Source organism: Acinonyx jubatus, chromosome D1 (genome assembly GCF_027475565.1).
Source record: "Acinonyx jubatus isolate Ajub_Pintada_27869175 chromosome D1, VMU_Ajub_asm_v1.0, whole genome shotgun sequence".
In the NCBI taxonomy this organism is placed as follows: Eukaryota; Metazoa; Chordata; class Mammalia; order Carnivora; family Felidae; genus Acinonyx; species Acinonyx jubatus.
Genome location: NC_069390.1, coordinates 58,095,688 through 58,122,518, shown reverse-complemented (window position 1 = coordinate 58,122,518; position 26,831 = coordinate 58,095,688). Strand labels below are relative to the sequence as shown.

Here is a 26,831-nt window from a genome sequence, read left to right as displayed (position 1 = left end):
AGTGCGGCTGCTCTCACGCGGCCGCACTCACTTGACTGGTGGGTCAGCCAGGCCTGGGTTCTGCTGGGTTGGCGGGGCCAGCTGGGCCTCTCTCCACGTGGCCTCAGGGCCGCCCTCTGCAGTAGCCCGTATCATTTAGCAGTGCAGCCTGGGCTTCTGACGTGCAGCTGGGCTGGGCCCCAAGGGGGTGGGTGCAGAGGCAGCAAGGGCCCCCGGTGTCTGGGCTCCGGAACATGCACAGCTTCACTTCCGGCACATGCATTGGTCCAAGCAAGCCATGAGGCCAGCCCAGACCAAGGGGTGGGGAAATAGATTTCACCTCTGGATGGAGTCACATTTCAAAGGGGTGTGTGTGTCCTGGGATGAAAGGAATTGGTGCCATTAAAAAGCTACCTCGTGGGGCACCTGGGTGGCTCAGTCGGTTAAGCGTCCAACTTCAGCTCAGGTCACGATCTCGCGGTCCGTGAGTTCGAGCCCCGCGTCGGGCTCTGGGCTGATGGCTCAGAGCCTGGAGCCTGCTTCCGATTCTGTGTCTCCCTCTCACTCTGCCCCTCCCCCGTTCATGCTCTGTCTCTCTCTGTCTCAAAAATAAATAAACGTTAAAAAAAAAAATAAAAAAAAAAAAAAGCTACCTCGCTGCCCTTCCCAGAAAGACTTCAGACCAGTGACAAATGACTACGTGGCTTATGGGCTGGATGTCAGGAGCCCTGATGTCCCTTGTCTCCTGCACCACATACTGAGTGATGTGAAACCAACTGTCTCCTCTCTCAGACTCAGTTTCTCTCTGTGTGCCATGGGGGCACTGAGAGTGGTGATCTCTGGCCTTGTGTGTGTGCAAGGTGAGACCCAGGCGCAGAAACAGTGAATTGTACCATATCAGAGAAGCCGAAGCCCAACCATAGAAGAAACTGTCCCAGTGGCTCACTGCTTCTCATTATTCCAAGCTTTGGCTATTGGCCGCTACATAACGGGGGGCGGGCAGGGGTGGGAGGGAAATGAGGCCCATGTGGGCTCAAAGAGAGCGACAAGAAGCACAAACGAGTTTCAGACAGCACTCCCCAAGGCTGCCAGCACCCCAGCACCAGCCCCCAGACCCTGGGGAATACAGCTTTCCCTTCAGGTCACCAGCGACCCCAGTTTCTCCTCTAGCTGCCTGAGCCAATCGGTTTTTCTTCTGTTTAAGCTAGCTGGGGTTGGGTTTCTCTCCTGGAGTTGAAAGAGGCCTGAGAAACACAAACATTGTCTTCTAACCAGTCACCACCACAACTAAACAATCGAGAGTTGAAAGCGGCCTTTCAGAAGTGACGCCCTCAGTAGACCTGACTGGTGGCATTTTATTATGTGCACCCAGGAAAGAAACTTCTCGGCTGTCCCTGCCCACCATCCCCACCTCCCCACCCCCCCCAAGCCTGCTCCCTGAGGCTTGTAAAATAGCAATCGCTCCCTGGAGGTAACTGAAGAAGAGGAGAACAGAACTCCCTCCCAGGCAACTGGCAGAGGTTTGGCCATAGGCCAAGGCAGCCACAGCCTTCGGTTCGCGGCCACCACTCACTGACTGCAAGATCTTGCAAGACTTACCAGACAGGGCTGGGGTCAGTGTAAGAGCAGAGCAATGCTGGCCTCACCCACAGGCACCGAAACTGCTTAGCATACAGCGGGTTCCTGGTCAACTGATAGTACTTCTTTCCTGCAACGTTACCTGCCAGTAAATTCGAAGAGAGGGGTTTAAAGGTGCTCCCATTTTGCAGATGATGAAACCAAGGATCACAGAGGCTGAGAGACTTGACCAGGGTCACGCAGCGGGTAAGTGAAGGGAGGGGGAACCTGAGAGCCAGGCCCAGGTATTCTGATGATATGCCTGCTGCTGTTTGATCACCCTCCCTGTTTGTCTGGAAGATGTAGCCTCAGGGGGCATCCCAGCCCCTGGGTCAGAGGCCAGCTGGGCTGGGTTACTCTGCACAGACCCTTGTTCACCTGCCTTCCTGGGAAGGCCTTTCTAAAATGCACTCTAGTATTGGGGCATCTGGGTGGCTCAGTCGGTTAAGCGTCCAACTTTGGCTCAGGTCATGATCTCTCCATTGGTGAGTTTGAGCCCCGTATCTGGCTCCACCCTGACAGTACGAAGAACCTGATTGGGATTCTCTCTCTCTCTTCCTCTCTCTATGCCCCTCCCCAACTTGCATGTGCTCTCTCTCTCTCTCTCTCTCAAAATAAATAAACTTAAAAAAATAAATAAAATTCGCCCTAATGCTGGAAACATGACCCTTTGGTCTCATGGTGTCCACTGTGCTCGTGGTTTATCCTGTGCTGCAAGTAAGAGTGAAAAGAACCCTAGACTTGGTTTCTGGAGCTGCAAATGTGTTTGGGGGGTTACCTAGTTCAACCCACCCCTCGCAGATGGGGTGACTAGGGCTCAGAAAGGGCAGAACGATTATCTGCTATCACATAGCAAACTACTGACAGGGCTAAGACCTACACCCAGGTCACCTGTCTCCCCATCCAGGGTTCCCGGAGATAGCTGATTCACCCCAAGGCCTTGGCCCTAAGGGAGGGAAGCTGAGATGGGTGGAGGGATCCATAGAGGCCAGCACAATGAACTGGAACTCTCCTACCTCCACGTCCTTTCAGTCTGGGTGCCCCCCTGACTAGGCTGTGTGCAGGGGTGGGGGATGGAAAGGTGTGTGCCCCTAACCAATGGCAGTCAGGCAGGGGCTGAGAAGCCGGCGGACAGGAAGCCCCCAGCACGTCTGGGCGATCAGATAACCAGAATCACCGGGGGTAATTGAGGAGAAGGAAAATATATTAACATCTACAGCGGCAGCAGCCAAGAGCATGCCCGCCCAGCCTAGATTAGAGCCTCCCCCCTGTCCCCCTGAAGAGGAGCTTGCAGCCCAGCCGGCCAGCACAGCCTTGACACACAGCAGCCCTTGAGGAGCCCCTGGACAGAAGGAAGGAGGAGAAAAAGGGAAGGGGGGAGGTCGTTTTGTCCTAAAAACGAAAAATGTTTTTTTCTCACAAGTGTCTCTGAGAATCCCAAAATGTCTGAGGTGATCAACTATTCAGCTTACACAAATGGGGAGCCTGGTGTCCAGGGAGGGGCTGACCCCTGCCCCAGGCCTCGCTTGACTCAGAATCCAGGGTTTTGTCACCACTTCATGCTTTCCCTCACCTCCCAGGGCAGGGTTTTGAGCCCTTAGCTAATGCCTGGGTCTTAATTCACAAAGACAGAGCTGAGTATCAGGGAGGAGACAGGAGGGCTCAGGGCTGGGCTTCAGGAATTCTGGGATCTTCTCCTGGCTTCCCTCAACTCCTCTCACAGTGGAAAGTCACTATCCTCCCATCTGATTTAATGGGGGCCATAAGCTAGAGTGCACACAGAGCCAGAAAGATCTGGGTTCAGAGAGCAGCCCTGACACTTGCCAGCCCCACACTTTTGAGCCTCAGCTTCCATATCTATGAAAGGGGGATACTAATCCCATCTTGGAGAATATAGAAGATTTGATGGGATTGCATTATACCCGTTTATGGATGAGGAAACTAACACACGAGAGTTTAAGCAATTCGCTCAAGCAGTGTGATACTGCTAAAAGTGAAATTGAGCAAAATCAATATTGGAGCCTAAGTCGGTATGACTCCAAAGGGTTTTCTGTTTCTACTCTAGCCGGGAGCCAGAAGGAGATTTCTGGATGAAGTGCTGCTTATGCAAATGTTGGCAGGCAACTCATTCAGCCTCTCTCGAAGCAGAAAGTTAGACCCAGAGGTGGGTGCATCCAATTGGACCCAGGCCACCTGGAATGGCTCCCACTGTGGTGGCCAGGGTGCCTTGCCGTGGAAGAGCTAAGGACACTCTTGACCCCTGGATGCCTCTGTCTCCAGCCTCTTAGGTGGAGCAGCCTTGACCCTCCCCTGCCCTTTCTAGACACCCCACCCAAAGCCCCACCACCTTCCTGCAGCTTTTATAACCCCTAGTCTCCCACAGTTTTTACTGACCCTGATGCTCTAGGAGAGGAGACTGGGTGTCCCAGCACGTGTTCACAAGGACACACCTATGACTCTATGCAGGAGTGCATGGAAGCACGTCTCTGTGCATGAACTTGGTGGGGGCACAGGGTTTGGCCTCATCTTGCAGATGGATATGGCCATGTCACTTGTGTGTGCTCCTGAATGTGTGTGGGCCTATGGTGTGTGCAAGTATCTCCTGAGTGTGTTCTGACCATTTGTGGGGTGCTGTGTCCCAGCCCTGTGTGCAAGGGGGACTGGCTGTCCACGTGCAGGGAGTATTCTGTATGGCCGAGAACCTGCAGTGGGCTTCGTGGGCCCAGAGGTGTGTATGTATATGGAGGTACCTGCAGGCAGGCTAGGGCAGCTTATGGGTGCCACTTCATGGGTAGCTGCAAAGAACGGGGGGAATGGTGTTTTAGGGACCTGAGGCAAACCCCTCTTCACTAAGTCTATGCTTCCCTTCTGCTAATGAACTTGATTATCCTTGAGATTATGCTTGGGACCGAGCCCCCGGGGTGGGGCAGACAGAAGCCATGGCAACCTGAAGTTGCCCAGCAAGTTAGAAATGGGGGGGGGGGGGTGTACCATCAGCCAGAAAGGCCAAGGTGTGTGTGGGGAGAGGGATGGACACTTACCAGTCTTGGGGCAGTTGCCTCAGAAACACAACCGGAGCCGCAGCCCAGGTCTATGCTGGGCAGGGAGCAAACTCTGTAGTTCTTTCTAGTTTCTAAAACCCAGTTCTCAGCCGGTAGCTCCGTGGGGACAGGAGGCAAGGTGTCCAGAAAACTCCCCAACGGTCATCCCAGAGGCTGGAACGCCTGCTTTCTGGTGCCTAACGTTTACAGCGCGCTTCACAGAGCAGGGCGCCCTCTCTTCCTTTCTCCGCGGAGAGCTCAGAATGGCTGATCCCTTTTCCAGAAGTGGAATCAGAGGACTCGAGAAATAACCCCCTCAAAGGACTTACTGGGACGCCAACGCAGCTCTCCGGAGCTGGAGCTGGGACGTACTGGGTCGCCTAAAGCACCCGAGCTGCAACGCCCCCCCCCCCCCCCCCAGGGATGTCCGCCAGGCTCCCGGCCGAGACTTAAGTGGGACTTCTCCTTGAGCGGTGGCTTCCTCCTCTGTCAAACCAGACTGGTTGAGGTGCCTCGCTCGGCTGGCTGCGAGGGTTAGAAACCTGTCCTACCCGGGCCCCACGTGCCGCAGGTCCGCCGTAGGCTCGCAGCAGGCACGCTTATTAAACACCGGCTACAGTTAGTAAGTGCCCCCCCTTTGTAACTCGACAGGGTGCGAAGTCCTCTGCGCCGCTGGCGCCGCGGGTCCGTGGCGTCCGCGGGGACCCCGCCCCCGCCCCCCGCGCGCGGCAGGAGCCACCCTGTGGGGTTTCGGCGCGCTGACGTGGGCGGATCAAAGCTACTGCCCGCGCCTTATAAAGCAGTTGGGGCGGACCGCGCCGGAGACCGTGCGGCTCGAGAAGGAGAGCTCCGGCGAGCGGGCGAGCGCAGGCCCCGAGAGCCCAGCGCAGCCCCCAGCAGTCCGAGTCCGTGCTACAGTCCTCGCGGGACCCGAGCCGGCCGCCGTTCGCGGGGATCCCGGGCGTCCTGCTGCGGCCGCTTCGGGAAGAGGGCAGCCTCGCCGCCTGCCCAGCCCGGAGAGCGCTCGGGTCCGCTGGGGGCCGCGCTCGCCGCTCCCCGGCCGGCCCGGGCGGCAGGGCACTCGGTGCGCGCCCGGCGACCGCCCCAGGAGGTGAGCAGTGGCCGCCGGCGGCGCTCGGGTGCTCAGCGGGGACCTGCTAGGGCGGGGGCGTTTGAGTCCGAGGGGGACGGCGCGACCCCGTAGGGCACCGACTCCCGGGTGAGCACATCGAGGCCTCCTCCACACCTCCCCTTTGCGGTTCTCCGAGGAATCCCTGGGAGATTCCTGTATGCTGGAGGTGGGTTGTTCCGATTGTGCGGGCCGCTGCCAGCCTCCCCGGCCCCGTTCCCCGGATTAGACCCTCTCCCTCCCAGTCGGAGCGCGAATGAGGTCATGCCCGAGCCATCCCGGGGGTGGGAGACTTGGATAGTGAGGCAGGGCACAGGGCGTGTGTGGCGGGGCTGGAGAGGGTGGCCAAAGGCAGACGACTACCGCGGCTCGTACCAAATTGGGGAGTGGGGGCGGACGCCTAGCCTGGAGACCGACTCCCAGAAGCGGCACGGGAGAGGAGAGAACCAGGACTTTGTTTACAGACCTGAGCTCCAGGCTGGGGGGGTGGGGGGAGGGGAGAGGGCGGGGGAAGAGGAGAGCCCTGTCCCGGGACCGGAGGCACATCTGGAGCCGCCTCAGACATCTGGCTGAGCTCGCGCACGGGCACCACAACTCCCACCTTCTGGTGCTGAGGTGCCTCCATGACCACAGGATCCTTAGGCTCTCAGGGTCTGGCTCCAGAGGGGTGGCGGGAGGTGCCCGGAGTACTCCCACCCCACCCTTCCCACTTCCAAAATAACCAGTCTCGCGGGTAGCTCGGCGCATCGTCCGCAGCCGAGCAGACAGATTTCGCAAGACTCGGCGCGGCTGGGGTCAAACCCGGGTTGCGGGCCCGGCCTAGCTCCGCGTCGCAGGTAACCTTGAAGCGGTCGCTTGGCGTCACCGGCTCGCAAGGTCGGCTCTGCCAGCTGCGCAGCCCGAGGCTTCAGGCCCGGCCCGTGCCGACCTGACGCGCGGCGTAGACACTCGGCCCGGAGCGCCCAGCCCGCTCCCGGTCCAGTGCGGGCTCATCCCGGTAAGGGAAGCTCGGCGTGGCCCAGCTGGCTTGGCTCAGAGGGGCGGCCGCCCTGGCAGCGGCGTTTGCAAGGACTTCCAGAGCTCAGGCCCTATAACCACCTGTTGGAGCCTGACTGTGGCTACTGAGCTCACGGTGCACAGCCCGGGAGACCACCTCTCTCGCCCTCTGCTAGCGGGGTAGCTTGGCCCTTAACGCCAGCGCGGGGAGGAAGGGACAGCCTGTCTGTCTCTCCCAAGACACTGCGCTTTGACGCGGGCCCACTAAGCTCCAGGTCCCAAGGGAGGCTCCGCTCTGGGCCTGAAGCAAGGGGTCGAGCAGTTCCGGGCTGACCGCGACAAGTGGATGTCTTACAGAACAACCAGCACTGAGAGGGTACTTACTCTACGCCTCGTCCCATCCCTAGACGGGGACACCGGGGCCCAGGAAGAAAAGGGGACTTGCCCAAAGTCCCACTGCGCGGGAGGCAGCAGCGGATCCCACCTCGAGCCCCGGCGTAGCGCCCCCTGGCGGGCAGCGGGCTCCGCGAGGCGAGTGTGCCCTGACCCTCGGGGTGCAGGCTGAGGGTGACCTAGCGGCAGGCGCCTCTGTCCCGGACGTTCTTACACGGGACAGTTATAATCCGTCAGGACTCAGAGGCCAGGCCAGGCGCTGCCTCTCCCACCAACGTATTGGGGCAGTGGAGGGAGAAGGCCGGGACCACCGGGGACTCTCAGAAAGAGCCTGGAGTAACTGTAGCCCCGTTTGCTGTGACCGGGGCGGCCCCTCCTCTTTGGGAGAGTTGAGCTGGACATGGATCTCCCGCTGTGAGTCTGCACTCTCCTCTGTTCGCGTGCAGCCCCTTCCTCCTCCCCACTCTGGAATGCTGGGTGCCTGGTGGGGGCGGGGGGAGAGTCCACACTTCGGGACGGGGTGGGGGGGAAAAAAAGAGACAGTGACTGGAGTTTTCATCTCTCCCCCCATATCCAGCCTATATACTTCGCATTCTCAAGAGTGTGGTAAACTTTCATGGTCAGTAAGACAAAGGGTTTGGATGCAGGCTGGGTGGGAGGAGGGGGCTCAGTTACACTGAGAACCCCGCTGAGACCGCTAGCCTTGGACTCGGCACGTTTGTAGTGAGCGCCTCGGAGTTAGGCGCCTAGCGGGACACTGCGAAGGAGGAAAAAGACACGTAATTCAGGGTTTTCTCCCTGCTTTCTTCTGCGTTATGCCGCAAGGCTCCAGGAAACAGTGAGGTTTCAAATCTTGCGGGTGCTTAAGGCACACACGGAGACGCACACACTATACAGGTATTCGTAACAGTGTAAACTCAGGCAGAGGGGAACTTAAAGACCCCCAAGCTCCTGCGAGGCTTGAAAGACTTCAGGAGACGCACGGTCAAGTTCAGTCCCTTGTTTTATGAAGGGAAACTGAGCCTGGGGATGGTGGAGGGCTCGCCCAAGCTCACACAGCCAGATGAGAACGTCCCCTTCCTTCTCAAGCGCCCCCTGTAAGGCGGGTGCCTTCTTTTTCCAACTCCCCAAGCCCTTTAGAAAGGAATCTCTTTGTCTTTGTTCCTCTCCAGGGGACAGGGGCTGGGGCTGCTTTTGTCTCCGAGAGAATGCCAGGTGTTGGTAAATTTGGAAGAAGCTGGGAAGGGAGTTAATGAGGTGAGGACGAAGAGAGGGAAGACCAAAAAAAAAAAAAAAAGATGGAGAAGAAAAAGAAAAAAGCCCCGAGGAGCAGCCCTGAGACCTGCGGGCGGGGTAACAGTTGCTCCGCGGCGCTAGGTCGCCCCCTGGTGGCCAGAGGCGGCGTCGCGCCGGCCCAGTGCGCTCTACTGCTTAGCGTTGGCCAGGCTGTCCCGCGTTGGCTTGGGCCTGGGCACCGCCTGGCACTCCAAAAGGGGGCCGCTAGACGGGGACTTGGAGACTCGGGAACCACTGTACAAAGACCTCTGCCATTTCATTTCTCATCCCCCCCTTCACTGATACCCACAGTAACCTCCTCCCCCCCCCCCCCCCCATTTCCTAGTCTTCTGACCATTCGCGAGCTCACGGGACATCTGGGTAGACGTGGGAATAGCACACGGGGCACGGACCTGCGGCTGACTGGGTGAACAATGCCGTTTCCACATCACCGGGCCGCAGATTCCTCATCTGTGAGATGGGGGCAGTGAGGGCACCTGTCTCGCAGGGCTGCTGGGAGGAGCAAATGCGATCATGTTAGGTGAACTTTATAAAGGCGAATTGTGTCTGAATCACCGTTGTGTCCCTAGTTTACAGGGGAGAAAACTCAGCGGGAAAGGAGAATTGCCAAGCCCCTACTAACTAGTAATTAATATTTGGAGATAACGCAGATCCTGGGCCTGGCAGATCTGCCCTCTTGCGCGCACTCGGCCTCCGCCGTGACTCCCTTCCTCCTCTCCTTTTGGTCCCTCCTGGTCAGTGTGTCCCGGGGCTCCCTCTGCCTCGGTGTCTTTCAGCCTCGGTCTCTGACCGGCTTCCTCCCTCTCGCCGTCTCTGGTCCGGTCGCCAGCTTCCCTGCCAGTCCGCAGCCCGGGTCCCAGCCCGGGAGCCGCGCTAGATGGACACGCCCTCGGCCGCGCTCGGGCGACACCTAATTTGAGCCAGACGCCGGCCGCGTCCCGGGCTGTGCGGGGCGGGAGGCGACGCCCGCCGCGCGCTCGGCCTCCCGGGTCCGACCCCTCCTTTGTAATTTGAATAAAACGCCCCCCCCCCACCCGCAGCCCCCGCCCTGCGCTCCGCCTTAACCCGCCGCCTCCGCTCTCCCCGACTGCAGGCGGCGTGCTCGCTGGAAGATCGGCGGTGGCGGTGCCCGCGGCGGGACTTCGGTGCAGCTCCTCGAGGGTGCGACCCCCGAGCGCGCGTGCCGCGCGACCATGAGGGCGCGGCCGCGAGTCTGCGAGGCGCTGCTCTTCGCCCTGGCGCTCCAGACCGGCGTGTGCTACGGCATCAAATGGCTGTAAGTAGGGACCCCGCGTCTATGCAGCCGGGCTCTGGGACCGGCGGCTGGGGGTGGCGGCTAACGTTCAGGGCCCCCCCCCTGGGGATCGGGTGAGCGTGCCCAAGACCCGGGAGCCGAAGTTGGTTTGGGGGTCGTGGGCAAGTCACTCTTCTTAAGCCTCCTTTTTCTACTCTGTAAAATATTGTCCTTATCTCCCGGAGGGTTGTGAGGCAGGAGCGAGACAGGGCGTGGGGAACGACAGAATTGCCTTGTCCTGTACAGCTGAGGGTTGCGCAAGGCCTCCACAGGGGCAGATGGAAAAAGCGTGGTCAAGGGCCCCAGTCAAGAGGGTCTGTGGCCCGCACGGGGGGCCTGTTCAATATCGTGTTTCCTTGTCAGTCTCCTGACCTTCGCTGAAGATTCTCAAACAGTACTGACCCCTCCACCTGGGTGACCTTGGGGGAAGTGTCACTCAACTTCTGGGAGCCTCAGTGTCCTCTGTCGAAGGAGGGGGAGAGCCTCTACCTCACTCAGATCAGATGAGAAGCGGCTCATGAAAGAACTTTGTAAACTGTCAGATGCTCTGCACATGTGAAGGGTATTCCTTTAGATAGAAATTATTAATGGCTGGGTGGGTGGGAGAGGGAGGCTCTCTTCCATCCAGTAGAAGGGAGTGCCTGCTCTGTGCAGGGCTGTGGGCGGTGCAGGGTGGGGGTGGGGGGGGCGTGGAGAGGAGTAAAATCCAGCCCCTTCCTGGAGGAGCTGCCCTCGGGGCTGGAAGAGATAAGCCCAGGCCGTAAATAACTCCAAGTGCCCTAGGAGTGACCAAGGTGGTGTTGTGGGCGCCCAGAGGAGGGGAGAGCACCTGGTGGGGGGCACATACTTGGGACCCTGGGATGATTTTTCCGCAGTGGTGAGCCTGGGTCTGGCTTGAGGAGTTTCTGGGAGTTTGGTGGGTGAGGGCGGTGGGGAGGAGGGCACTTTGGGTGGAGGGACTCCCTGAGTGGTGCGGACATCCAGGACAGGACAGGTCTGGAGACGGGGGTGGGGAGCGAGCCATGCAGATAAGAGAGGCAGGGACAGATTATGGGGGCTGGGGAGGGGCTATGAGGAAGTTTCGTGGATTAGCTGCAAGACAGGGCGATAGTGGCTGGGCCGCCAGCAAACAGTCCTGAGGTCACTGGCGCTGCCCCCCCCCCACCCCGGGGCTGAGTTATCGATTAATTGGTGATCCAGGAGGATAACCCCATCTTCTGGCATCTCTTGTTGGCAAGGAGAAGCGTAGGCTTAGCGGCTCTTCGCTGCTGCTTCTGATTAGTTGTGTGAGGCGTCAGCCACCTTCTACTGCCAGTACCTGGCACGGCGCCAGTTGGTGGGACCCTCTGATCAGAGTCCCAACCCTCCTCACCTGCCACACCATTTTACAGATAGGGCAGCTGAGGTCCGGGGCATGGAAGGATTTGCCAAAGAGCACTAGGAGCGGCAGAAGCCAAGAACCAGGCTTGCCTCCAGAGCGTTGCGGGGGACACGGCTGGCATTCCCGCGCCACAGTGGGAATGCTGAGGCCCTGACAATGTGTGACTTGCACAAGCCCCCACGCTGGCAGGTGGCCACGTGGGGCCTGGAACAGATGGCTGGCTAAGCCCGACATCCATGCTGTTCCCACTGCACAGCCCCGGCTGCCACGAATAATGGATACAACTGGGTGTCTGCCTTACAGGAGCTCCTAGCCTCTTGGGGGAAATGGACATGTACAAATACAAAGTGGACTTTGGGCTGTGTCCTGGGAAAGGGAGTGTGGGGGCCCAGGGAAGGAGCGGTTAGGCCCATCTAAGGAAGGTGGCTTTGGGCTGGGCTTCAAAGGATAGGTAGGATTTTGATGGCCAAGGATGGAGTGCAGAGCAAGCATCTAGGCAGGAGGAAAGAGCAGGGACAAAAGCAGAGAGGCAGGACGGTGCATGTGGGGAAACAGAGAAACCAAGAATTATTGGAGCCTGCTAGTAAATCCCGTCTCTGTTCCAGGAGCTTTAGTCACTTGATTTTGATAATACTCCCACGAAATAGGTGATATTCTTATCGCTACCATTTTACAAATGAGGAATCTAAGGTACAGAGAGGTTCAGTAACTGGCCCAAGATCACGCAGCTAGTTAATGGTGGCTGTGGGACCAGAACCCTGGGCAGATGAGCTCCATTCGGCCAAACCCCTTGTTAGTGGTTAAACTCTTGCTGGAGCTGAAGATATAGGGGGAGGCAGGAGTGGAGGTTAAGCAGTGTGTGTGTGTGTGTGTGTGTGTGTGTGTGGCCAAGCACTGTTCTAAGTGCTTTATGGATATTGTTCATTTGAAACAATGAACCATAGGACGTGGGTTCTGCTATCACCCCCATTACACAGAAAAAGAAATGGAGGCACGGGGTCTCTAACTCACAGGGTGTCACAGCAGCAGAGGCAGGATGTGGAGTGAGGCTGTCTGGCTCTGTGGCTTCTTGGTCTCAGGGAACCCCAGGACAGTTGGGAATAGGGAAGTGTACTGTGGGGTGACTCACAAAGGAGACTCAGCTGTCCTGGGGTTGTCCCCGGGGTCCTGCTACCCTGGGCTTTGGAAAGGGGACTGAAGATGAAAGGGGTCTCTGACATAAGAACTGAAACCAGATGTGGCTCGGTGGCCCAGAATGTCCACCTGTTGGGGACCTGGGACTCAGTCTGAGCCTTGCCAGTTTGCTAGCCTCGAGCCACGCCTCAGGCATATCAATCGCTTCGGCCTCTCTGAGTCTCCGTTTCCTCATCTCAAAAATGGGAATGAGAGGTGTCCTGGGATCTGGGAGGCCTGGGTTCTAGCTTGGCTCTGCCTGATTGGCTGTGGACATGTCTGGGCAAGCCCTGCCCGTCTCTGGGCGTCCGTGTCCCCACTTGCACAATGAGATGAGGATACGGGGGCCCAGCAAGGGCCAGTGACTTACCCGAGGTTGGGTGCAGCAACTGAGCTGGAGCTGAAACCCAGGTCTCTGCCCTCCCCCCAACCACTCCCAGGAGGACCCTCGACTCCCAGATGAGAGAGACCTCAGCCACTGCAGTGGCACCTTGGCACAGGCCTTGCTTGTGAACTCTGTTCCCTCCTGTCCTCTCTTCCACCCTCTCCCCCCATATCCTCATCCCCAGATATACCAAAATGTTTTCAATTAGGGGTCTGCTGCAGCGAGGCAAGCCGGAGGAGATGTCCAGACGGGCAACTCCCCCGCCTCCCACCATAATCCTTGATTACCTCCCCGAGGGGGACTTAGTTAGAAACGGTCATTACCACTAATTACCAGATGACCGCATTGCCCTCCTCAGGAGTGGAATCCGCTGCCTCCTGCCTTCTGGTCTCCCGGCCTGCACGCTGCGGCTGGCCGCTCTGTGCACATCACTCTCTCCAGCCGCCCCTGGCCCACCAAGGATCTGCAGACCTCTTCCTATCTGTCCTCTGCCCTCCTTGGCAGTCTGGGCCTCATCTGGGAGCGTCCTCACTGGGCTGTCCCTTGTAGTACCTCCTCTCACCGCCGGCTGGGGAGGCGGAGGCTTATTGACTCCAGAACTGGACAGACTGACACCCTGAGTGGTCCAGGTCCTCGGGCAGCAGGGGCACAGAGCTCCCCTCCCTCAGCCACAGCATAGGGTTGCATAGGGAGCCAGAGCTGAGCTCCCCAGGAAAAGGCTGGGCCTACAGTGTCCACTTCTTGGCTGGAGCAGGAACCCAGGGAAAAGACCCAGAACGCAGCCACACCGCTTGAGTGCCCACTGCATACCTCGTACCGTGCAGGGCATTTTCTTGCATACATCATATAATCCTTCCTGTTGTGAAACTGCAGACTGGCTCAGAGGGGAAGGAAGAAATCTGGGCAAGGATGACGGGCAGAGTGGGCTCAGGACAGGCTGAGTGTTGACAGCCCCCAGCCCGGCAGAGAGGGGACCCGGGAAGGAGAGGCCAGGTCTGCGGGAAGATGGTGTCGGGAGGAGACCGAGCATCTGGGTACCAGAGCTGTCCCTGTGTCCTCCTCTGTACAAAGTGTGTGTGTGGGGGGGTGTAATCTCCCAGGCTGCCCCCTCGGGGTGCTGTGAGAAGTGGATGGGGCGAGAGATTCTGCCGAGTGGGGAGTGCTGTGCCTACATGGGGTAGTGTGTGCATGGTGTTTGCTAAGCACAGGTGGAGGGGCTGGACCAACCAAGAAACAGGCTGTGTGGATGACGTCCGCCTCTGTGTGGCCACACCTCACCCAGTATGGGCTATGAGGATTCCGCCTGGAGGTTCCCTGAGGTGACCTGGCATAGACAGGCCTCAGTGGCTCAGAGGGCCCTCCTCAGAGGGAGGACCAGATGGCTCGCTTTAGCTCAAGCAAACAGGCCTAAGATCTGAGCCCAGACATGCCAGACATTTCCCTGCTCACAGTTGGGAGGATGGGGACGGACCAGGGGTAACAGTGAGGCAAGACTGCCTGAGATACCCACAATCGACCTCAGGGCTGGCTTGTGCCACCCGGACTGCAGACATCACATCAGGGCATGCCCACTTGTCCTGGGTCGGCTTCCCAGGCCTCTGGGAAGACTTCTGTACTTTGGAGTTGTAGGAGGGGTGGGACATGGCGAAGTGAGAGGCAGGGGGGAACAGACTAACTTATTAGGACTTAATGTAGCACCTATTTTCTCTCTTGGGCCCTCCAAGACCTCTAGGAGTTCCCACTTTGTAGGTGATGCTCAGAGAGGTACAGCAATTTGCCCGAGATTATACAGCAGATAGAGGGCAGTGCTAGAGCTAGAACCCCTCTGACCCCCTTTGGTCCAAGATTCACCTGGCAATAAGCAGAGGCCATCCCGCTTATGGATGTTCAAGATGTTTTACATATGTTATGATACGGAAGTCTTGCCATCACCTTTTAATGTAGAAATTGTCATTTTGGGGGCTCAGTCGGTTAGGCAACCGACTCTTGATTTTGGCTCAGGCCATGATCTCACAGTTTGTGGGATCGAGCCCTGCCTTGAGCTCTGCACTGACAACACAGAGCCTGCTTGGGATTCTCTCTCCCTTTCTCTCTGCCCCTCCCCTGCTGGCTCACTCCCTCTTTCTCTCTCTCTCTTTCTCTTTCTCAAAATAAATAAACATTTTTTTTTTAATTATCATTTTCTTATAACAGATGAGGACCATGAGGCCCAGAGAGGTTGGGTAACTTACCCATGTCACACAGCTGTGCCCTAAGCCTGGGCTCTTCCCTAGGCCAGCCCATGAGCTGGAACATTTGGGTCATTGCCTTATTACTGTTGAAAGGCCTGTGTAGCCATTAGACTAGGGGCTCCTTGAGGAAAGGATCTGTGTCATGTTCATTATCAAATGAGTCCAGAAAGAACTGGTGCTTAGTAAATATTTCTTTCACAAGTAGATCAAGTTCATTTATTCATTTAGGTACAAGAGCAAGGGGAAAGGCATTCCTGGCATCAGGAAAAGCCTGGGCAAACACTTGGTAGCAGGGCCGTCCCTGTTAGAGAAGCCAGGAGTCTGGTATGGCCAGATATTAGGGCACGCCGGGGACGAGGACAAGAGGCTGGAGAGGGCTTAGGGGACCAGGTTTGAGGCAGCCCTTGGCTGTGACTAAGTGGGTACAGGAAGGAAAAGACCACCAAGGCCGTGATTGTAGTAACTTTCCTTACTGGGCACTGACCAGCTGTGTCAGCCCTGGGCAGAACACATGAGGCTCACGGAGTTACTCCCCCAGGTAATGCTGAGAGGTTGCTGGGCTAGGAGAGGCCAAGAGACTTGTTCAAGGTCACAAAGGGAATGACACATCCAGGAGTCTACCCTGGCATGTGCTGTTCTTTAGCAAGGTGCTACCTCCCTTAGGATGCCGGGGCAGGGGTTCTGGATCTCAGCCTCACCAGGTCTCAGCCCTGACCCTGGGTGAAGACCGTGGGGCTCGCAGCAAGCAGGGCCCACAGCACTGTGGCTGCAGATTGGCCCATCCTTGTCCCCGGCAACCCAGGGTCTCTGCTGGGTTGCTGAGGGCCAGCTGGCTCTGGGGCAGGGGATAAGTCTATGCAGAACCCTTTAAGGCTGTTGGGGTCCCTCTACCCTGCGCTCAGAGGAGGTGCTGCCTGATGCAGCCTGCTCCTCGGAGAAGGCCTGGCACAAATGTGGATCCAGGACCCTGGTCCTAGAGCCTTGCAGTCCCAGTGCCTAGAACCAGGATCTGGGAAGCTCTTCAGTCCTATAACATCACCAGGTTCAAAGGGACCCCCAGGCCAGCATTTCCCAAAGCATGGATGAGGTCAGTGCCTCTCAAACAAAGGGCTTTGTGCTCAGCAAGGACTCCAGAGTTAAACAAAACCAAGCCTGTTGTGTTGCTTGGGACTTCTCAGGGCCTTTAAAATGCAAATGTGCGTTAATTACTCTCCAAAGGGAAACATAGTAGATCATGTTCCCCAAATGTGCTTCACCATGGATCCCTTCTTTCAGTGTCTCACTGGAACACGTTCTGGGAAATACACTTTATAGGTACGGACACTGAAGCCCAGAAAAGGGACAGTGATTTATCGAAGGGCACACAGCAAGTGAATGACTTAGTCCCATTTATTGCAAAATTGAGTGGCTGTTTTATCCTTTAATAAATCCCAAGCATGTGTGTGGAATTTTACAGCCTAATAAGTAGTTTAATAATTAAATGAAGCAATGTATGGTAAGTTCCTAACTCATATGTGCATCTAGTAAGCGCTCAATTAATAGTGTGTATTATAATGATAGTGATTGTAATAATCTAGCATTTAGCACAGTGTCTGGCCCATTTGGTGTTCAGGGTCGAATGAATGTTAAATAAAGAGAAATAATTCACAGCCGTGTGAGAGCTAAATAAAGCCGTGGGTGTGCACACTTTGTGGGCTGTGAAACTGTTTATTGTTAATATAATTACAGTAAAGTGTAGGTAGGAAGGAGGTCATGATCCTGCATTATGAATGAGGCCCTGGCCCAGAGAGGGACAGCGATGTGCCCAAGGTCACAGGGAACGGAAGGGGGAGCCATTGCTCTGCTGGGGCCAGGTCTTTGCCTCTTAGTTTCCAAACTCCTTCCAGCAAAGGCCCCTGAACCCATTCATTGCGCAAGGGCTGGGAGCAGTAGGGCAGGTGTAGGCAACGTGGCCTCTCACACTCTGTCTTTCCTTCTCTTGGTTGTTGCCCTTCGGTGGTGTGCAGGGCGCTGTCCAAGACCCCGGCGGCCCTCGCGCTGAACCAGACGCAGCACTGCAAGCAGCTGGAGGGGTTGGTATCTGCGCAGGTGCAGCTGTGCCGCAGTAACCTGGAGCTCATGCACACCATCGTGCACGCCGCCCGCGAGGTCATGAAGGCCTGCCGCAGGGCCTTCGCGGACATGCGCTGGAACTGCTCCTCCATCGAGCTTGCCCCCAACTACCTGCTTGACCTGGAGAGAGGTAGGGGGCCGGTGGGGGCTGCTAGGGCCCACGGAATGCGTGCAGGTGGGGAAGGATGAATTCAGGCATCAATATATGTGTGTTTAGATAGGTGGGTGAATTCATGGACGGATGGGTGAATGTTGATGGCTGTGTGATGGGTGGATGAGTGAAGAGGTGGGTGATGGATGGATGCACAGGAGAAAACAGACGTGGATGGGCGGGTGGATGAATTAATCATAGATACCGGTATCCAGGCATGAACTGATGAATGAATAAACATATAGTGAGTGAATATACGAGTTTCAGGGGAGCCTGAAATGGTGGCACAAATGCCTGTGTAACTAATGCATAAAGGGAAGGATGAATGAGGCCGAGGAGGCTCTTGGGAGGGGCGTATGTGACAAGACAGGAAAGCCACCACCCGGCACACAGGTGTGCCACAAGGTTATTCTAGACCGAGGTAATTCTAGACTGAGGATGCTGTGAGATGCACAGAGTGATATAGGAACTCCACTTTCTGGAGCAGGTGGCTTGCGGGGTGGACTTGGGGGTCCTATGTACAGTCAAGAGCCTTTTGATGGCCAAAGTGCCCCAATGGATCTAATCTCTCCTCCTGCGTGGCAACAGCTGAGGATTGTATAGCACTTGACAAAGCTTCCTTCCTTCCCAAATTATGGGGACTCTAGAGCGATCCTGTGAGGGAGGTATTATCATTTCCATTCTACAGTTAAGGAAACTGAGGCTTGAGAAGGGGAGGTGACTTGTGTGGACCTGAAGCTAGGACCGCCTACAGCAGAGGCACATTGGGCTCCGTATTAGTTTTTCCAGGATTCTGTGACAAGGTCCCACAAACGGGGCTTCAGACAACGAACTCCCAGAGTTCTGGAGGCTGGAAGCCTGAAACCAAGATACCAGCAGGGCTGTGCTCCCTCTGACAGCCCCGGAGAGGATTCTTTCTTGCCTCTTCTTAGCTTTCGGTGACTGTCCCCAGCCTCAGTGTTCCTTGGCCTGGAGATACATCACTTTAATCCCTGCCTCTGTGTCTCTGTATCCAGAACTCCCCCCTTCCTATAAGGACGCCAGTCATTGGATTAGGGCCCACCCAGACCCAGTATGACCTCATCTGAGTTCCATTACACCTGCAAAGGCCGTGTTTCTAAATCAGGTCATGTTCACAGGTACCAGGGGCCAGGACTTGACTATATCTTTTAGGGGGACACATTTCAACCTACAGCAGGCTCTTTGCACACTTGTCTGCCCCTCGAGTTGTGAGTTCTTTGAGGAGTAGCCCCTAACACTGAGTGCAGGGATGTAGGGGGAGATCCGGAATGGTGAGTGTGTGGGAGCAAGGGTGCCTATGGGTGTGTGGGCTTTGCCAGCCTCTGGGAATGAGGGTGAGTTTGTGATGAGTGCACAAATCAGCTGGTGTATGTGTGGGAGAATGGACTGGCGACAGATTAATGTCCCTGGTGCTGTCCTCCATCTGGTGGCAGCCTCTGTGCCCGGCTGGCCCCACAGAGGCAGGCAGGGGCCCAGGAGGAGGCCCTCAGGCCTGGGTGGGGTCCTGTGCCCTGTCCCCCGGCTGCCCCCCCCCCCCCCGCCCCTAGCTGACCCAGCACCTCCCCACAGGGACCCGGGAGTCAGCCTTCGTGTATGCGCTGTCGGCGGCCGCCATCAGCCACGCCATCGCCCGGGCCTGCACCTCCGGCGACCTGCCCGGCTGCTCCTGCGGCCCTGTCCCAGGTGAGCCACCCGGGCCCGGGAACCGCTGGGGAGGATGTGCGGACAACCTCAGCTACGGGCTCCTCATGGGGGCCAAGTTTTCCGATGCTCCTATGAAGGTGAAAAAAACAGGATCCCAAGCCAATAAACTGATGCGTCTACACAACAGTGAAGTGGGGAGACAGGTAACCACCCACCCCACCCACCCCAGATGGTTGTGCCTATGCCAGGTGGCCAGGAAAGGGCCACCCAGTGTGCCCTGATGGAGGGGGGGGGGACGGGCCCGACCCACCCACGTTGAGTGCTCCCGGCCTCCCCCGGCTCTCTCTCCCCTCTCTAGCCGCTTGGGGCTTGCCTGGCTCCTCCTCCTCTAGGGGGTCCACCGGGGTTTGAGTTGAGAATATTAGTGGAGCAGAAGGGACACTGAGCTAGGAGTCAGGAGCTCTGAGTTCCCATCTTGGCTCTGGCACTAGACTAGCTGTGTGACGTTGGGCAAGTCACTTCCTCTCCGGGATCAGTTGTTTCTATCTATAAAATGGGCTGGGTCGGTGCTCTTCAGTCCCCATCAGCTGTGTTCCTCAGGCTCCTCCTGTGGGGTCCTGAGCCGAGCCTGGGTATGGGAGGAGGCATGGGGAGGGCCATGGGGCAAGAACCTTAGCCTAAGGGGTAGTCTCCTTGGCTCTAACAGGGACTCCCGCCCAGGTCCAAAACTCAGTTTCCCCTCAGCGTTTGTTACGATCAGTGTTTCATTAATCCCTCACCTCATTCCACAGAAGGTTGGGGTGAATGCGTAAGTGAATGAATGGACCTTTTTATTTTTTGAAAATGAAAAAAACATCTTTATACTAACCTGAGTGCCAGGCACTGAGGTGGTGCTTGGGGCGTTTTCTCTCCCGTAGTCTCCCCTGTGGGGAGGTGCGGCTACCCCCTTACACACGGGGAGCTGGGTGCCTGAAGGGTGGAGAGTCGGGTGCAGATGGCATCTCATGGCCTCCTCCCTGCAGCCCCATCAGGCCCATTGCACAGAGGCAGCCAGTGAGGCAGAGAGAGCTTAGGTGGCTTGGCTAAGGACACAGGTGCGATGGAGCCCAGGTCTATGGACTCCAAGTCCAGAGGTTTCCACGTCCTCACCTTCCTCTCTCATTGGTCTCCCTTATAGAAGGATTCTGGGATGTCCAGGCCATGTTTGGACAGTTGGGGAAACTGAGGCCAAGAGACACTATGGGTCCATAGCAGAGCCTGGCCAGGGACCCAGGGCTCCTGTCTCCCAACCCTGCGGGCCTGCCCCCATCCTTGGGAACTCATTCCTACTCCCTGCCTGGCCTGAGCTTCGTGTATCCAGAAGCACAGCCATCTGCTCCCCCGGTGCAGTCAGGACAGGATACTCAGCTGCCGTGGCACATCGGGCCTGTCCCTGGGGCCCTGTTGCCAAGGAGCTGGTTTCCCTGGGACCATCTGCAAAAGGACCCAGTCCCCTCTCCCGGCCACAGGGCTTGGGTGTCTGGCACACAGCGGGCACCAGGAAACTCTGGGCGCCTTCCCACCCATCAAAGCTGAGGCACTAAACATACCTTACCTCTCCTTTATGACTCAAAAGCACCTCGATGCCCTTGGGAGGTTGAACATGCCCTGCATTTGGGTTCATCTCATTCCTGTGCTCTTCACAGGCCTTGCTGGGCCAAGTCCAGATTTTAGACCCAGTGGACTCCCTCATTCTTCACTACCTGGCACTGATGAAGGAGATGGAGCCCTGGGACCTTGGCCAGCTCCCACACTAACTCACTGAATGATTTGGGGCAAGTCTCTGCCAGCTCTGTGCCTCAGTTTCCCCATCATTTGAAGGCAGGGGTAGGCCCAGGGGACCCATAAGCCTTGCAGCTCTGCATAGGGCAGGCAGGAGGGCAGGCCCGGGCACAGGGATCCAAGTCCTGTGTGCAAAGGAGCAGGGAATAGAACGCAAAACTGAACTGCCTGCAGAAGACATCTATCTAACTCATGCCCCTCGGGTACACATGAGGAAGCTGATGGGACAAGAGGATGATGGGACAGAGTCACTTCTGAAGCCAGGGCTAGAGTTCCCTGAGCCCCAGAGCCCAGACCTCCCCGCTCCACCACAGGCATTAGACTGATTTTTCAAACCAGTGTTGTTTTGACTTTTGTTAGTTCACAAAACCCTTTCATATGCGTCCTCTCTTTGCATCCTTGCGACCTCCCTGGAAGGTAGCGATTATGCGCGTGCTCTGCACATATAAGATGAGGGGCTGAACAGTGGAGGGCTTGCTGAGGGTCACCAGGCAGCAGAGGGGAAAGGCCAGCCAGGCCAGGGAATGTGCTTCCCCACCCCATGCACTTACTTCCTGCCTCTTCTTACTGTCCCCCTCCCTTCCTTCCCTTGCCCTTCCTTCCTTCTCTTTTCTCCCTTTTTTTCCCCAGCAAGCATTTAGGGAATCCCAGTTTTGTGCAAGAGAAAAGCATGGAGCAATTAACAGGCATGGCTTTTGCAACTGCCCTCAGACCTGAGTTCAAATCCCAGCTCTCAGATTTTCTAGCTGTGCAACGTTGAGCTTGGGGCTTGGCCGCTCTGAGCCTTTGTTTCCTCTGTTTAAAGTGGGGAAAATAATAATACCTCCTGTGAAGGACTGTTGTGGTGATTAAGCCATGTTATATGTTAGAGCTCTTGGCATCTGCTGTCCCTGCAGATGCCACTCCCTTCCTGTCCCTCCCCGCTGCCCCCCACGTTGGAGGAGGAGCTGAGAATCTAGGACATCTCCCAGCTTTAGAGCCAAAAGCTCCCTCACTTGAGGCCTAGAGCAGACGATGACTCCCTGAGAGCACCCAGCATGCGGAGGGGTGGGGGCAGGGTCCCCGGACAGGCCAGGCAGCAGGCTCTGGCCGCCCAGCCCGACGCCCTCCCCTGTCTGCAGGCTCTGCGCGCCTCTCTGGAAATGAAGTGTAAGTGCCACGGGGTATCTGGCTCCTGCTCCATCCGCACCTGCTGGAAGGGGCTGCAGGAGCTTCGGGATGTGGCCTCTGACCTCAAGACCCGCTACCTGTCAGCCACCAAGGTGGTGCACCGACCCATGGGCACCCGCAAGCACCTGGTGCCCAAGGACCTGGATATCAGGCCTGTGAAGGACTCGGAGCTTGTCTATCTGCAGAGCTCGCCCGACTTCTGCATGAAGAACGAGAAGGTGGGCTCCCATGGGACGCAAGACAGGTAAGGGCCTGCTGTCACCCTGGCAGGAAAGGGTCAGCTAGGCTGCACATGCCCCACCCCAAGGCACACAGTCTGGGCTAAGCTGGCATTTGGGGGAGTGGAGTCCCTGCCCAGCTGAGGGAGGTGGCCCCAGGAATGCTGAGCAGGGGTGCCGGGGTCCAAGGGGCCCGCAGCAGAGCTCCTGGGAGTGGCTTTTGTGTACCTTGCCCGGGCAGGGGCCCCTGGGGAGTGGAGGCTGGTGGGAGCTTCCTCCTTCCGCCTGGTGGGGGAGATGGGGAGAGACGATGACCTGACCGCACTGGGAGGCTGGCTGAGAAAGAAGCTGTCCCACGTAAGACAGGTCCTCAGCGTTTGTCAACTGAATAAATGAAGGGTAAATGTCATGTAACCTGGTCATTGGACAAATAAGGAACTGAGGCACAAGGGGGCAGCAGCCAGACCACAGCCACACAGGCAGTCTGCACAGAGCCGGGACAGGGCCGGGGCAACTGCTTTTCAGAAGGGCAGCAGGAGCGCAAAGCGTGCCTGCATTCTGTGGAGACAATGCTCCCGCGTTCCCCTGCCATGCACACACCCACCTCCCAGGCCCCAGCTCTCTCCCCGCCCCCCCATTCCCAGTTTAACAGCTGGAGCTGGGGTCCCTACATCTGGTCCCATCACTGCTGCTGAAGCCGGCTTAGGACAGGAGAAAGAAAGGGGCCCAGGGGTGATTGCAGACCTACTGTGTGCCAGGCGGGGCTGCTGAGGATTCAGGGCAGCAGCATTTCCCAGAGACCTTCTGGGGGAAGTTAGTCCTGAAACGGTGTAATAGAAACAGTTCTGCAATCAAATATGATTGGGAAATTCTCTTTGGCGACTTGCAAGGCACGAGAACATTTTAAAGGCTCGGAGGAATCCCACAGTAAAGAATCTGCCTAAGCCAACGTTTCCCAGAGGTGTTTGCTGTGGAACTTTTTTATTAAGGAGCCCCTAATAGCATTCCACAAAACTAGTGTTCTGCGGGGTTAAAAGAATATTGAACCAGAGTGAGGGTGTCTGAGAACGTGTCTGGCACATAGTTGGTGCCCGGCCAGCATCTGCTTCCTCCGCAGCCCACGTTCCTGTCTCCAGGAGAGGGGGGCTGGTTTGGGGGGCTCCATCGTCACAGGCTAGGGCAGCAGGCTCTGTGAGGAGGCCTCGGCTTCCATCTGGAGGCCAGATTGAGGGGGTCGGGTGGAGTGAAGATGGAACCGGGTCAGGCCAGGGAGACAGGAAGGAGCGAGAGTCTGGTCTGAGGCAGCCGGGGTGGGTGGGGTGAGGATGGGGTTGGGGGGGGCGGTGGATAGGGGCAAAGGATTCTAGAGCCCAGAGAGGCTGGGGAAAGGCCAGAGCAAATAGAGGGTCTCCCTGGATCTGTGTGTGTGTGTGTGTGTGTGTGTGTAGGACAGTTCCCACCCAGTTACTGCAGCTTCCTACCTGCAGGACCTTGAGCAGATCTCTTCACTCATCTGAGGCTCAGTCTCATCCTCTGTACAATGCACAGGGTTCCACAGCCCTCAGAGGGTGGCCGACAATCTCCTGTCACACTAACTGAGCAGCTCCTCTGCTAGACAGCATCAGTCCCATGGGAAGGGCTCACTAATGGCAATCTGCCATCCCCACCCCCCAGGCTGTCAGGGCTCCGCTTTCCCAGGGCCCCCACTCTGCTCCTCGGGCTTCCCCTACAGCGACTGATGAGGAGGCCCCATCCCGCAGCACCAGCTGCCTCCCTGGCTTTCTCAGAATGCCTCCCCACGCTTGCCACCAGGCTTCCTGCCACTCTCAGCTTTCCGCCGTTCCTCTGAGGATGGGCTGTTGTGGACATCTGTATCAGTCAGCTTTCTCTGCAGTAACAAACAGCTCCAATATCTCAGTAGCTTACAACCACAGACGCTTTTCCCATCTATTTATTACATGAGGCTCTGGCAGGCACACAGAAGGGTGAGAGACAAGTGGTCAGATTGTAACAGAGAAAAGCCCAAGGGTGAGAGAAGTCCAGAGGTGCCCTGACCCAGCCTGGACATCAAGGAAGGCTTCCTGGAGGAGGGGGAACGTGAGTTTTACTAGGTTAGGGGATTCAGGAGTGCAAGGGGTAGAGGTAAATGAGCTTTGTTACTGTAAAAAGAGGTGCATGGGTGGCACCTCTCTAGAGGCTGGCCCCCTAGCTGGGGACAATGCTCTGCAGCCCTCCTCAAGGCCAGCTTGATGAACTGAGACCTCATTGGCAGTCAGTATTCCAAACCCTGGCCCTCTTGTCATGTCTTTCCCAGCAGCGCCTGCACTAATAAAACCTGCCCTGGGTCCCTGGATCTTTCTCCAAGCCCCACTCACCCCCACCCCCTCTCTCAGGCATCACTGCATACCTCAACTGATTCTAGGGTTAGAGGCCAGGTTTCAAACATTGCATGTCAGGGATCTGAAGTAAAAATGAAACTCTTCCTTCTTCCTACTACCCTTTGTCCAGAGGCCTCCAGGATAAGGCTGAGGGCCATTAATAGTGTTGATAACTAAACAAAGTCACCTTTGTTAAGTGGCTTGCCCTAAGTCACCCAGCCAGTAAGTGGCAGAGATGGGGTTTGAACCGTGGTCTGTCTGGCTCTGGGGCATTGTGTTCTTCCTGCTGTTTCTTCCTTCCCGGAACTGCTTGTAGCCCCCACATGCAGGTCACTGTCACCTCCTGACTCTCCCTTCAGGCGCTCCCTCCTTCCCATCCCATGGCCCCTTCCCAGCACAGGTCTTGGCCTCTCTTTCTCAGCTGCTGCCTAGCCTCCTCCCCAGCCTCCCTACCTCCAGCCCTACCCCTTCCATCTGTTCTCACATCTTAGGTTAGATCAGGTCCTTCGCCTTTGCCTAGGCTGTTTGTTTTCTTTGCCCCCAACTCCCTTTCCCTCCTCCCCATCTTAGATTTCTGCTGGTCTTCTGTGAAACGGCCTAGATGACCCCTCCTCCTCCAGGAAGCCTTCCCAAACTCTTATAGACCCCATGCTCACACTGTGTGACTCTGGGCACGCTCCCTCTCCATTCCATGGCCCAGTTTCCCCATCAGAAAATAAGAGGGTTGAATTTGGTTAGCTCTAGAACTTGCCCATGCCGGACATTCTAGGATTCCCGGGTCCGCATGGCTGTGGGGACCCAGCTGCGTGCCCTGCGTGCCCCCCATCCCTGCTAGCCTGAGCCCACCTAGAGGATCTGCCAAACTGCAGTTGGATATTGGGGTCCCATAGGGGCCTTCACTGCCTTCTCCCACAGAAATGGGATTCAGAAAGAAATGCAGCCCCTGGAATCCTATGGATTCTCTGCCCTTAGGGTAGGCGGAGCATGTGAGAGATTTGGTTTCAGGACCCCACAGATTCCTGTGAGAACTTGAATGGGCTCTGCTCTTTGCTAAGCCCATTACCATCTGTAAAATGGGTATAATAATTCCGCTGACCAGGGACACCGCATGCCGCCTAGAAGATAAAATACGGTGGCGGGGCGGGGGTGGGGGGGGTTGCTGACTGGCACGCAGGGCCACTGGTTGACAGACCCTGTCTCTAGATGAACAGTGTGCCACATATTCACTTTGCCTCACATCCAGTGCCATTTAGTCTTTTCCAGAACTTACTTTGGGATTCTAAATGTAAAAATGTTCTTGACATTTGGGACAATATAATTAAAGATCAAATATGAAGACAGGATTGTCAGAGCGGTTTGAGGCTCCTTCAAGTATTTAGAAAAAATAGAAAAAAAAAAAAAAAGACACCCCTAAGAAAAGAAACACGCCCATCATTTCTCGTTTTGATAAATGCCTATTAGAAATACAAGGAGAAGCGAGAAGTACTCTTAGGGAAGGGGATTACCTAAAATTCCCCAAAGATCAAGACACCTTCCAAGAGGGACGCAGCCGCGGGGTAGGGGGAGCCTGCGGGTGCCCGGTTGGGAGCATGTGCTCACCCGCTGTCCCTTTCCTCCCCACCGCAGGCAGTGCAACAAGACATCCCACGGCAGTGACAGCTGTGACCTCATGTGCTGTGGACGCGGCTACAACCCCTACACGGACCGCGTGGTTGAGCGGTGCCACTGCAAATACCATTGGTGCTGCTACGTCACCTGCCGTAGGTGTGAGCGCACCGTGGAGCGCTATGTCTGCAAGTGAGGCCCTGCCCACCCCGTGGGGACTTGTGGAGGCCCAGCCAGGGGCCTGGAGACACCCCGTGGAGTTTTTCTTGGGAATTCCAGATGCCAGGCATGGGAGGCGGCTTGTGCTTTGCCTCCCCTTGGAAACCGCCAGAAACAGAAGGCCCGGCCGCTCTGGAAGGAGGGCCAGGACATCAAAGGAAACCGACAAGATTAAAAATAACCTGGCAGCCAGAGCCTGGGAGTGTCCACTTGCTGCCTTCCAGACTCGTCTAAGAAGCCAGGGGTATGAGTTGGGCAGGACTGGCATGGACTTGACCTTTCGCAGCCGGAGACACCAGCCTCCCGGGAAGGGAGGTCTGCCTGCCCTCCTCAGAATGTCTGCAGGCCCAGCCCTTGCAACGACCCCCGGCCCACCCCAGGGTCTGAGCCTGCTGGGCATACCACATGGAACCACTAGCTTGGGTTGTAAATGTTTTGTTTTGTTTTGTTTTCTTCCTCTGGGATGTGGGAGCTACAGAAATATTTATAAAACATAGCTTTTTCTTTGGGGTGGCTCGCCTCAATTCCTCTTTATATATTTTATATATATATATAAATAAATATATATAATGATCTA

General features: G+C 56.7%; 1 protein-coding gene and 1 long non-coding RNA gene across 4 annotated transcripts in view; one reads left to right on the top strand and one right to left on the bottom strand.

Moving 5' to 3' along the window:
- Window positions 1-7,252, bottom strand: part of LOC113593774 (uncharacterized) — a 13,845-nt gene extending 6,593 nt beyond the window's left edge. Inside the window, exons 1-2 of one of the 3 annotated variants that reach the window (XR_008290510.1) lie at window positions 7,147-7,252; window positions 1,579-1,699 (exon numbers count right to left, since the gene is read on the bottom strand). This is a non-coding gene — a long non-coding RNA (uncharacterized LOC113593774). Of the gene's footprint in view, window positions 1-1,578; window positions 5,472-7,146 lie in introns of those variants that run through there. The other 2 variants (XR_008290509.1, XR_003414105.2) reach the window with 2 other exon arrangements.
- Window positions 5,473-26,831, top strand: WNT11 (Wnt family member 11). The gene is made up of 6 exons (XM_027039852.2): window positions 5,473-5,748; window positions 9,545-9,727; window positions 16,922-17,157; window positions 18,769-19,046; window positions 21,786-22,078; window positions 26,057-26,831. Exons 2-6 carry the CDS (start codon window positions 9,645-9,647, stop codon window positions 26,229-26,231), a joined length of 1,065 nt encoding a protein of 354 aa, XP_026895653.1. The 5' UTR covers window positions 5,473-5,748; window positions 9,545-9,644; the 3' UTR covers window positions 26,232-26,831.

What these genes read in the sequence shown, in the direction of transcription:
- WNT11 (XM_027039852.2), top strand. Translation starts at nt 9,645, where the DNA reads ATGAGGGCGCGGCCGCGAGTCTGCGAGGCGCTGCTCTTCGCCCTGGCG. An exon ending in ACAGTGAAGTGGGGAGACAG is followed by an intron (nt 19,047 to 21,785) that starts GTAACCACCCAC and finishes CCCTGTCTGCAG; the next exon opens with GCTCTGCGCGCCTCTCTGGA. An exon ending in TCCCATGGGACGCAAGACAG is followed by an intron (nt 22,079 to 26,056) that starts GTAAGGGCCTGC and finishes TCCCCACCGCAG; the next exon opens with GCAGTGCAACAAGACATCCC.